This window comes from Oncorhynchus nerka, linkage group LG13 (assembly GCF_034236695.1).
Source record: "Oncorhynchus nerka isolate Pitt River linkage group LG13, Oner_Uvic_2.0, whole genome shotgun sequence".
NCBI classification, from domain to species: domain Eukaryota; kingdom Metazoa; phylum Chordata; class Actinopteri; order Salmoniformes; family Salmonidae; genus Oncorhynchus; species Oncorhynchus nerka.
In genome coordinates, this window is record NC_088408.1 from 76,794,328 (window position 1) to 76,806,942 (window position 12,615).

Genomic DNA, 12,615 nt, shown 5'->3' on the forward strand with positions numbered 1-12,615 from the left:
ATGGAAGTGGATACATAGATACACCTCAAGGCAAGAGGCAAATGACTTCCTTCGATGCCCAGGTGAAGTGAAACAAACTGCTAGTGAACTCAATTTTTTTTACAACCCAGCACAAGGCGCTTCCATGTTAAAAAATGTAGCAATAAAGTCTGATGCCTCAGCAAGCAACGGATGCCCAGCAACTGCAACCATGGAAGTGAGCTGAGAGTTCCGTTTCACCTCAGGAAGCAAGTGTGTGTGTGTGTGTGTGTGTGTGTGTGTGTGTGTGTGTGTGTGTGTGATCAGTTAGGAGATGCTGTTCCATAGAGTCCTTCACTGGGAAGGTTATTTATAGCAGGAATTGGATTGTGGTGATAGCAGGGACAAACTGAACATGGTGGAAGATAGGAGGAGAGGGGGAGGAGGAGAGGGGGAAGAAAGACACTTTGCCACTTAGTGTTGATGAACAGTATGTTTTCATGTAGCCTATTAGAGCAGTACACTCACAGAATGTGAACTACTGCAACTACTGCAAGATCAGGTTGGTTTCACAAGGCTATAGTTCTTGTGCCTCTGCCCTCTCACCCGAGAGTGTCTGGTCTGAGCGATGTCTTCATGTCTGTCTCAGACATTGATGATCTGTCTCTATCTCTGGGTTTGTTTTGCTGTTCTATTTCCTCATCTCTTCTCCCTCGACCCCTCCTTTTGCTCTCACTATCTTTCTCTTTTTTTTTTACCTCATATTTCTTTGTTCTTTCAAATTCAGCATATGTTTATCTGTCTCTATTCAAGACTCGTGTTTGTTTGTTTGAGTGACAGCCGCTTCATGACTCACATACTCTCTCTGCCGTGCAGGAACACACACACACTCTGACTGGCAAACAGAAGGCAATGATACCTCTATACCGTAAAAGGAGTTTCAAAACAGGTGTCTCTCATTTCCCTCTCTCTTTCTATTTCTCTCCCTCTCTCTTGGTCTCTCTCTTTCTATTTCTCTCCCTCTCTCTTTCTATTTCTCTCCCTCTCTCTTGGTCTCTCTCTTTCTATTTCTCTCCCTCTCTCTTTCTATTTCTCTCCCTCTCTCTTGGTCTCTCTCTTTCTCTTACTCTCTGCCATCCACCTTACTTGGACTACAAGGACACACACACACACACACACAGTACATAAAGACAATCAGCTAATGGGATGGGGGAGATGGTAGGAAAGGGGAGAAAAGGATGGATTGGTAGGGGAAGGAGGGTAAGAGGGAAAAGGATGAAAAATACCCCCCCTACACACACACGACTGTCACTGAGAGTGTAGACAGATGATGTGGCCTACTCTTGTTGCCCTGTCCACCTCTATGCCCTGTTTGCCTAATGTCCCCCTCCTCTATCTGACTGACACACACAAACACACATCCACAGGTTTTCCTCTCTGTATCTCCACTGAGAGACTGAGTGGCAGCTCTGTCCAGTCTACAGACAGGCTCTGCCCTTTGACACACACACACACACACACACACACACAGGTTTTCCTCTCTGTATCTCCACTGAGACACTGAGTGGCAGCTCTGTCCAGTCTACAGACAGGCTCTGCCCTTTAAGACACAGAGAAAGATGATAAATGCCCCGGTCTCAGACGTTCCTTAAGCCACACTACAGAGAAAGATGATAAATGCCCCGGTCTCAGACGTTCCTTAAGCCACACTACAGAGAAAGATGATAAATGCCCCGGTCTCAGACGTTCCTTAAGCCACACTACAGAGAAAGATGATAAATGCCCCGGTCTCAGACGTTCCTTAAGCCACACTACAGAGAAAGATGATAAATGCCCCAGTCTCAGACGTTCCTTAAGCCACACTACAGAGAAAGATGATAAATGCCCCGGTCTCAGATGTTCCTTAAGCCACACTACAGAGAAAGATGATAAATGCCCCAGTCTCAGATGTTCCTTAAGTCACACTACAGAGAAAGATGATAAATGCCCCGGTCTCAGATGTTCCTTAAGTCACACTACAGAGAAAGATGATAAATGCCCCGGTCTCAGACGTTCCTTAAGCCACACTACAGAGACCAATGTGACATTTGAGCTGTGCATTGTGGGTATGTGAGTGAGTGTGCATGTGTTTGTGTAGGGTTAGGTGCCTTCTACATACCTGACAGCTGATTTGGGTATGGATCCGTAGAGCAGTGAGCTGAGTCCTCTATACAGTCCCCTCACCCCATGACCCTGTACTGTCTGCTTCACACAATCACCTACACACACACAATTAACACACAACCTAAAATTAACATACAACCAGCTATAGACACACAGTGAGCATTAATCACATATTCATATTCACACACACTAACTAGTATGAGACAGCGACATCTGTCTGCAGGCCTCATTAAGATGGTCTCAGATCCTCAGAGCTCCAGCCAAGAGAAACCAGACTGACACTGTGTGTGTGTGTGTGTGTGTGTGTGTGTGTGTGTGTGTGTGTGTGTGTGTGTGTGTGTGTGTGTGTGTGTCTGTTTACAGTCATACAAACAAGCACAGTGACAGCCTGCCAGAATCACTAATGCACCTGAGGATGATGGGTAATTTGATCATTAGATCCTGAGAGGGCCAGAGAGAAAGAGAGAGAGAAAGAGAGAAAGCACGCGCGAGAGAGATGAAGGTTGATTGGTTTGGTAAACACAATGACGACCTTGTATCTTTTGAGGGTTAGGGTAAGGGTTAGGGTTAGGGTAACGGTTGGGATGGTTGTTTCAAGTTTTATTAGTCGTATGCAGGGGCGCAACATTCACTAGGGACGGAGGGGACATGTCCCTCCCCCACATTCTGAAATTGCATTTTTGTTCCCCCCAGTTTTATCATTGGAATGTGATACAAAACGAGACAACCATGTGCTTTAGGACCATGGTGACGCCTCCGAACGGTACGGTAGGCTGTTTGGAGTGTTTATCAGACTGGATTTAAAAAATGTATATATACAGAACCAGTCAAATGTTAGGAAACACCTACTCATTCAATGTTTTTTTTTATTTATTCTTTACAATTTTCTACATTGTAGAATAATAGTGAAGACATCAAAACTATGAAATAACACATATGGCTAGCTAGTTAGCTGTGGTGCGCGCTAATAGCATTTCAATCGGTGACGTCACTTGCTCTGAGACCTTGAAGTAGTGGTTCCTCTTGCTCTGCAAGCGATGGGGAACGATGCTTCGAGGGTGACTGTTGATGTGTGCAGAGGGTCCCAGGTTCGAGCCCAGGTTGGGGCGAGGGGACGGATTAAAGTTATACTGTTACACCTACAACCGTGGTGTCGTCAGTAAACTTGATGATGGAGTTGATGTCTTGCAAAGCCACGCAGTTGTGGGTGAACAGGGCTGAGGACACACCACTGGGAGGCCCTGTGTTAAGAATCAGTGCGGAGGAGGTGTTGTTGCCAATCCTCACAGCCGGTGGTCTGCCAGTCAGGAAGTCCAGGATCCAGTTGCAGAGGGTGGTGTCCAGACCCAGGGCTCTAAGTTTGGTATCGATCTTGAAGGGAACAATAATGTTGAATCCTGAACTGTAGTCAATTAACAGAATTCTCACATCGGTGTTCCTCTTGTCCAGATGTGTTAGGGCCAGCTGGTCAGCACACACTCTGAGGACACGGCCAAGGCCTGCGGCTTTGTGAGTATTCACGAGAGTTTTCCTTACGTCAGCCTTGGAGAGTGAGAGCATCTTGTCATCCGGAGCAGCGAGAGTCTTCCTTATACACAAGCAGATACGAGACATCAGGGTTTGTTCTTCTGACATAGAATGCTGCAGTACGGGCTCTCAGCGTGGCACAGATATCTCTGTTCATCCAGGGTTTTTGGTTGGGGTATGTCCGTACTGTTATTGTGGGTACAACATCATCAACACATTTCCTAATGAAGCCTGTGACCATTCTCATCGACGGGGCTGCAGTGGAGCAGGTTGAGAGCTTCAAGTTCCTTGGTGTCCACACCACCAACAAACTAACATGGTCCAAGCACACCAAGACAGTTGTGAAGAGGGCACGACAAAACCTATTCCCCCTCAGGAGACTGAAAAGATTTGGCATGGGTCCTCAGATCCTCTCTCACCATCGAGAGCATCCTGACTGGTTGCACCACTGCCTGGTATGGCAACTGCTCGGTCTCTGACCGCAAGACGCTACAGAGGGTAGTAGGAACGGCCCAGTATATCACTGGGGCCAAGCTTCCTGCCATCCAGGACCTCTATACCAGGCGGTGTCAGAGGAAGGCCCTAAAAATGATGGACTGTTCTCTCTGCCACCGCATGGCAAGCGGTACCAGAGCGCCAAGTCAAGGTCCAAGAGGCTCCAAGATAGCTTCTACCCCCAAGCCATAAGACTCCTGAACATGTGCATCCCCCCCCCCCCCCCCACCACCACTGCTACTCTCTGTTGTCATCTATGCATAGTCACTTTAATAACTCTACTTACGTGTACATACTACCTCAATTACTTGTTACTTGTTACTTTTATGTTGGTTAGAGGCTCGTAAGTAAGCATTTCACTGTAAGGTCTACACCTGCTGTATTCGGTGTGTGTGACTAATAAAATCTGATTTGATTTGACTAACGATAAATATTCTTCAATGTTGATGGATTAGTCCTGGGTAGATGAATCTTTGAACATATTCCAATTAGTATTCTCAAAATAGTCCTGCAGCATTGAGTCTGCCTCTGTCCACTATTCTCTCTGTTGGTGGCTCCCCATTGAAATGCTGCTTGTAGGCGGAGAGTAGGAACAGAAAGATGTGATCTGATTGACCGAAGTGGGGGTGGGGGATGACTTTGTATGCATCAAGGATCTTTGTATAGACTGCATTCAGAAAGTATTCAGAACCCTTGACTTTTTCCACATTTTGTTACGTTACAGCCTAATTCTAAAATTGATTACATTGTTTTTTCCCCTCACCAATCTACAACAAAACCCCATAATGACAAAGCAAAAACTGTTTAGACATCTTTGCAAATGTATTACAAATAAAAAGTGGAAATATAACGTTTATTGTTAAAGCACCTTTGCCAGCAATTACAGCCTCGAGTCTTCTTGGGTATGACAGTACAAGCTTGGCACACCTGTATTTAGGGAGTTTCTCCCATTCTTCTCTGCAGATCCTCTCAAGCTCTGTCAGGTTGGATGGGGAGCATCGCTGCACAGCTATTTTCAGGTCTCTCCAGAGATGTTCGATCGGGTTCAAGTCCGGCGTCTGGCTGGGCCACTCAAGGACATTCAGAGACTTGTCCTGAAGCCACTGCTGCGTTGTCTTGGCTGTGTGCTTAAGATCGTTGTTCTGTTGGAAAGTAGACCTTCACCCCAGTCTGAGGTCATGAGTGCTCTGGAGCAGGTTTTCATCAAGGATATCTCTGTACTTTGCTCCGTTCACCTTTCCCTCGATCCTGACTAGTCTCCCAGTCCCTGCCGCTGAAAAACATCCACACAGCATGATGCTGCCACCACCATGCTTCACCGTAAGGATGGTGCCAGGTTTCCTCCAGATGTGACGCTTGGCATTCAGAACAAAGAGTTCATTCTTGGTTCCATCAGACCAGAAAATCTTGTTTCTCATGGTTTGAGAGTCTTTATGTGCCTTTTGGCAAACTCTAAGTGGGCTGTCATGTGCCTTTTACTGAGGAGTGGTCTGAATACTTATGTAAATCAGGTATCTGTTTTTATTTTTAATACATTTACAAAAAATTCTAAAAACCTGTTTTCACTTTGTCATTATGGGGTATTGTGTGTCGATTGATGAAGAACACACACACACAAAAAAATATTTAATCCATTTTAGAATAAGACTGTAACGTGTAACAAATGTGGAAAAAGTCAAGGTGTCTGAATACTTTCCGAATGCACTGTACAGTCGTGGCCAAAAGTTTTGAGAATGACACAAACATTAATTTTCACAAAGTCTGCTGCCTCAGTTTGTATGATGGCAATATGCATATACTTCAGCATGTTATGAAGAGTGATCAGATGAATTGCAGTTAATCGCAAAGTCCCTCTTTGCCATGCAAATGAACTGAATCTCCAAAAAACATTTCCACTGCATTTCAGCCCTGCCACAAAAGGACCAGCTGACATCATGCCAGTGATTCTCTCGTTAACACAGGTGTGAGTGTTGACGAGGACAAGGCTGGAGATCACTCTGTCATGCTGATTGAGTTCGAATAACAGACTGTAAGCTTCAAAAGGAGGGTAGTGCTTGGAATCATTGTTCTTCCTCTGTCAACCATGGTTACCTGCAAGGAAAAACGTGCTGCCATCATTGCTTTGCACATAAAGGGCTTCACAGGCAAGGATTTTGCTGCCAGTAAGATTGCACCTAAATCAACCATTTATATGATCATCAAGAACTTCAAGGAGATCAGTTCAATTGTTATGAAGAAGGCTTCAGGGCGCCCAAGAAAGTCCAGCAAGCGCCAGGACCGTGTCCTAAAGTTGATTCAGCTGCGGGAACGGGGCACCACCAGTACAGAGCTTGCTCAGGAATGGCAGCAGGCAGGTGTGAGTGCATCTGCATGCACAGTGAGGCGAAGACTTTTGGAGGATGGCCTGGTGTCAAGAAGGGCAGCAAAGAAGCCACTTCTCTCCAGGAAAAACATCAGGGACAGACTGATATTCTGCAAAAGGTACAGGGATTGGACTGCTGAGGACTGGGGTAAAGTAATTTTCTCTGATGAATCCCCTTTCCGATTGTTTGGGGCATCCGGAAAAAGGCTTGTCCGGAAAAGACAAGGTGAGCGCTACCATCAGTCCTGTGTCATGCCAACAGGAAACGCATCCTGAGACCATTCATGTGTGGGGTTGCTTCTCAGCCAAGGGAGTGGGCTCACTCACAATTTTGCCTAAAAACACAGCCATGAATAAATAATGGTACCAACACATCCTCCGAGAGCAACTTCTCCCAACCATCCAGGAACAGTTTGGTGACGAACAATGCCTTTTCCAGCATGATGGAGCACCTTGCCATAAGGCAAAAGTGATAACTAAGTGGCTCGGGGAACAAAACATCAATATTTTGGGTCCATGGCCAGGAAACTCCCCAGACCTTAATCCCATTGAGAACTTGTGGTCAATTCTCAAGAGGCGGGTGGACAAACAAAAACCCACAAATTTTGACAAACTCCAAGCATGGATTATGCAAGAATGGGCTGCCATCAGTCAGGATGTGGCCCAGAAGTTAATTAACAGCATGCCAGGGCGGATTGCAGAGGTCTTGAAAAAGAAGGGTCAACACTGCAAATATTGACTCTTTGCATCAACTTCATGTAATTTTCAATAAAAGACTTTTGACACTTATGAAATGATTGTAATTATACTTTACTATTCCATAGTAACATCTGACATAAATATCTAAAGACACTGAGGCAGCAGACTTTGTGAAAATTAATATTTGTGTCATTCTCAAAACTTTTGACCAAGACTGTATGTGTTGTGTGTTGTAGGGTGGGAAGACACACACATACACAAACACACAACCATACAGTCAGAAACTCACCGATGCCCCTGTATTTGGGAGGGTTGGCCTTCTCGTCCAGTTGTAGCTGAGTCTTCACATACTCTGTAGGGAAGGTGATACAGATCTCTATACCCCCTGCTATACCACCTGTAGAAAACACAGAGAGCAGAGGTAAAGCAGAGATAAAGCTATACCACCTGTAGAATAGATAGCCTAATTTAGTTACTGTCAACCTGGCACTGCTAAGGATTCAGGGATGAACCAAACATTGTAAATGTATTCAGAACCATATGTGCTTACTGTCATTACAGTTTGGTGAATTCCTTCGAACTGGGCTGAACAGAGAGCAATGGTCAGATAAAGCTTATCAAGCAGAAGATTTATTTTGTGAATCTTCAGGTAGCTAGCCTTGGTACCAGACTGCTTCTGCTTTTAATAAAGTACACAATGACAGGCTGGCTGAAGCAGGCTTCACTTTGGGTAAAGTCATTATATCAAGATAAATAACAATAACCCTACAAATAGCTGTTATCCATAAACCTTAAAAGCTCAGAGAGTGTGAGAGGAATGTTATGGGGAGATGCGGCCATTTTCTCTATGTATGAACGTGTAGCTGTTAGATCGAACAAACAAAGGAACAAACAAACAAACGAATGAATCGATTAATTAATAAATGATGTTGGACAGCTCTATATTGTGGATGAATTCAGAGGATGGGTATGAGTGTCAAGAGCAGAACTATGCAGATGAGTCACTTGGGAAGAAGGGAGGACGAGAGAAAGGCAGGGAGGACGAGGAAGCTGACATTAATTAAATTATCTTCTCTGCCCAGAGGGAGGGGCTCCCTTACACAGCCCAAGACCCTCCATTAGCTCAATAACACATACAAACATCCCCCCCCCTCTCTCTCTCCCTCTCACACACACACACACACACTCTCATTCTAATCCCAGAGGCCCTCTCTCTCTCACTCTCTCCCTCTCACACACACACTCACATTCTAATCCCAGAGGCCCTTTCTCTCCACACACACACACACACACACACACACACACACACACACACACACACACACACACACACACACACATTCTAATCCCAGAGGCCCTCCCTCTCTCTCTCTCCCTCCCTCTCTCCCTCTCACATTCTAATCCCAGAGGCCCTCTCCCTCTCTCTCACACACACACACACACACACACACACACACACACACACACACACACACACACACACACACACACACACACACACACACACACACACACACACACACACATTCTAATCTCAGAGGCCTTCTCTGTATAAAGAAATAATGGGAAGTATACAGATATGTCATCCAACTGTGTGACAGCTTGGCATCCATCCCACTGCTGCCATTATTATAGGCCAAGGCTCTCAATCTCTTCTCTACAGCACATAGCATTTTATCATTCTGGAGGTGGTAGGAGATACTGTATATTTAACCTATGACACATACAATACATGTACAGTAGATATAGAAGGATTTTAAGAGGTTGGTGGTCAATTACACATTGATCTATGGTTGAGTGAGAGTATTCAGCAAAGCAAATTGCCCTAACAAGGCAAAGCCCCGTATACAGTAGCTGATACATAATGCCCCGTATACAGTAGCTGATACATAATGCATTTGTACAGTATTTTCCACAGGCAAGATAAGGTTGTACAACAGTCTAGAAAGCTGAGTCATGATGCTGCATTATTTTTTATTGCATTACAACCTGTAATTTAAAAGGATTTTTATTTGCATTTCATGTAATGGACATACACAAAATTGTCCAAATTGGTTAAGTGAATTGAAAAAAATACTTCTTTCAAAAAATTCTAAAAAATAAAAAACGGAAAAGTGGTGTATTCATGCCCTTTTCTATGAAGCCGCTAAATAAGATCTGGTGCAACCAATTACCTTCAGAAGTCACATAATTAGTTAAATAAAGTCCACCTGTGTGCAATGTAAGTGTCACATGATCTCAATATATAAACATCTATTCTGAAAGGTCCCAGAGTCTACAACACCACCAAGCAAGCGGCACCATGAAGACCAAGGTGAGGGACAAAGTTGTGGAGAAGTGCAGATCAGGGTTGGGTTATAAAAAAAATATCAGAAACTTTGAACATGCCACGGAGCACCATTAAATCCGTTATAAAAAATGAAAAGAATATGGCACCACAACAAACCTACCAAGAGAGGGCCGCCCACCAAAACTCACGGACCAGGCAAGGACCACTTTAAGCCGTACACTCCACAGAGCTGGGCTTTACGGAAGAGTGGCCAGAAAAAAGCCATTGCTTAAAGAAAAAAATAAGCAAAAACGTTTGGTGTTCACCAAAAGGCATGTGAGAGACTCCCCAAAAATATGGAAGAAGGTACTCTAGTCAGATGAGACTCAAATATAGCTTTTTGGCCATCAAGAAAAACGTTATGTCTGGCGCAAACCCTACACCTCTCATCACCCCGAGAACACCATCCACACAGTGAAGCATGGTGGTGGCAGTATCATGCTGTGGGGATGTTTTTCATCGGCAGGGACTGGGAAACTGGTCAGAATTGAAGGAATGATGGATGACTCTAAATACAGGGAAATTCTTGAGGGAAACCTTTCAGTCTTCCAGAGATTTGAGACTGGGATGGAGGTTCACCTTCCAGCAGGACAATGACCCTAAGCATACTGCTAAAGCAACAATCGCGTGGTTTAAGGGGAAACATTTAAATGTCTTGGAATGGCCTAGTCAAAGCCCAGACCTCAATCCAATTGAGAATACTGTGGTATGACTTAAAAATGGCTGTACACCAGCAGAACCCATCCAACTTGAAGGAGCTGGAGCAGTTTTGCCTTGAAGAATGGGCAAAAATCCCAGTTAGATGTGCCAAGCTTTATTGAGACATACCTCAAGATACTCGCAGCTGTAATTGCTGCAAAAGGTGGCTCTACAAAGTATTGACTTTGGGGGGGTGAATGGTTATGCATGCTCAAGTTTTCAGTTAAAAAAAATCGTATTTCTTGTTTGTTTCACAATAAAAAATATTTTGCATCTTCAAAGTTGTCACAGGTGGATGTAGCTGGTGCATGGAAGTCAGGTGCAGGAGAGCAGAGATGAATGGACAAAGCACTTTACTAGGCAATCATAATACAGAACGCAACCGCGTGACAAAACAAATGCCCACAGAACAAGTGAGGCAGCACAAAGTACAAAACCCAAGTACAAAGTACCGGCTGCCACAAAGCACGGGTATAAAACAAAACCTGGCATAAACCAGCCGGAAGCGTACCAACCTTGACAATAAACAATACCCCACACAGACATGGAGGGAACAGAGGGCTAAATACACATGTTAATTAGTAGGAGATAAACCAGGTGTGCAGGAAGACAAGACAACACAAATGGAAAATGAAAGGTGGATCGGCGGTGGCTAGAAGACCGGCAACGTCGACCGCCGAACGCCGCCCGGACAAGGAGAGGAACCGACTTCGGCGGAAGTCGTGACAAAAGTGGTCGGCATGTTGTGTAAATCAAATGATACACAACCCCAAAAATCTATTTTAATTCCAGGTTGTAAGGCAAGAAAATAAGAACAATGCCAAGGAGGGTGAATACTTTCATAAGACACTATACATACATATTAAAAATAAAAACAGAAAAAAACGTATTTACATAAGTATTCAGACCTTTTGCTATGAGACTAAATTGAGCTCAGGTGCATCCTGTTTCCATTGATCATCTTTGAGATGTTTCTACAACTTGATTGGAGTCCACCTGTGGTAAATTCAATTGATTGGACATTATTTGAAAAGGCACACACCTGTCTATATAAAGACCCACAGTTGCCAGTGCATGTCAGAGCAAAAACCAAGCCGTGAGGTCGAAGGAATTGTTCGTAGAGCTCCGAGTCAGGGTTAAGCACAGATCTGGGGAAGGATACCAAATCATGTCTGCAGCATTGAAGGTCCCCAAGAAGACTGAGGTCTTCATCATTCTTAAGTGGAAGAAGGTTGGAACCACCAAGACTCTTCCTAGACCTGGCTGTCCGGCCAAACTGAGCAATTGGGGGAGCAGGGCCTTGGTCAAGGAGGTGACCAAGAACCCAATGGTTTCTCTGACAGAGCTCCAGAGTTCCTCTGTAGAGAGGGGAGAGCCTTCCAGAAGGACAACCATCTCTGCAGCACTCCACCAATCATTCCTTTATGGTAGAGTGGCCAGATCGAAGCCACTCCTCAGTAAAAGGCACATGACAGCCCGCTTGCAGTTTGCTAAAAGGCACCTAAAAGACTCTCAGACCATGAGAAACAAGATTCTCTGATCTGATGAAGGTAAGATTGAGCTCTTTGGCCTGAATGCCAAGTGTCACATCTGGAGGAAACCAGGCACCATCCCTATGGTGAAGCATGGTGGTGGCAGTATCATGCTGTGGGGATGTTATTCAGTAGCCGGGACTGGGAGTCTAGTCAGGATCGAGGGAAAGATGAACGGAGCATAGTACAGAGAAATCCTTGATGAAAACCTGCTCCAGAGCGCTCAGGACCTCAGACTGGGGGTGAAGGTTCACCTTCCAACAGGACAACAACCCTAAGCACACAGCTAAGACAACGCAGCAGTGGCTTCGGGACAAGTCTCTGGATGTCCTTGAGTGGCCCAGCCAGAGCCTGGACTTGAACCCAATCGATCTCCGGAGAGACCTGAAAGTAGCTGTGCTGTGACGCTCCCCATCCAACCTGACAAGAGCTTGAGAAGATCTGCAGATAATGGGAGAAACTCCCGAAATATAGGTGTGCCAAGCTTGTAGCGTCATACCCAAGAAGACTTGAGGCTGTAATCACTGCCAAAGGTGCTTCAACAAAATACTGAGTAAAGGGTCAGAATACCTATGTAAATATGATATTTCAGTTTGTCATTATGGGGTATTGTGTGTAGATTGATAAAGAAAAAAACTATTTCATCAATTTTAGAATAAGGCTGTCACGAAACAAAATGTGGAAAAGTCAAGGGGTCTGAATACTTTCCGAATGCACTGTATGTCTACATTAGACTTAATTTATGCCAGACAGTACTACTACAGTTTTACACGTGAAGGCTATTGGGCAAGCAGTGTCTCCATCACAAACACATATGCATGCGCACTAACACAACTCAGATTATTAATTCT

At 44.7% G+C, this 12,615-nt stretch overlaps 1 protein-coding gene across 1 annotated transcript in view; it reads right to left on the reverse strand.

Moving 5' to 3' along the window:
- LOC115140178 (tricarboxylate transport protein B, mitochondrial-like) overlaps positions 1 to 12,615 on the reverse strand; it is a 28,089-nt gene that overhangs the window by 5,358 nt on the left and 10,116 nt on the right. The window contains exons 2-3 of the mRNA XM_029678357.2: positions 7,494 to 7,601; positions 2,117 to 2,216 (exon numbers count right to left, since the gene is read on the reverse strand). Coding sequence (XP_029534217.1) covers positions 2,117 to 2,216; positions 7,494 to 7,601 — 208 coding nt within the window. The remainder of the gene's footprint in view (positions 1 to 2,116; positions 2,217 to 7,493; positions 7,602 to 12,615) is intronic.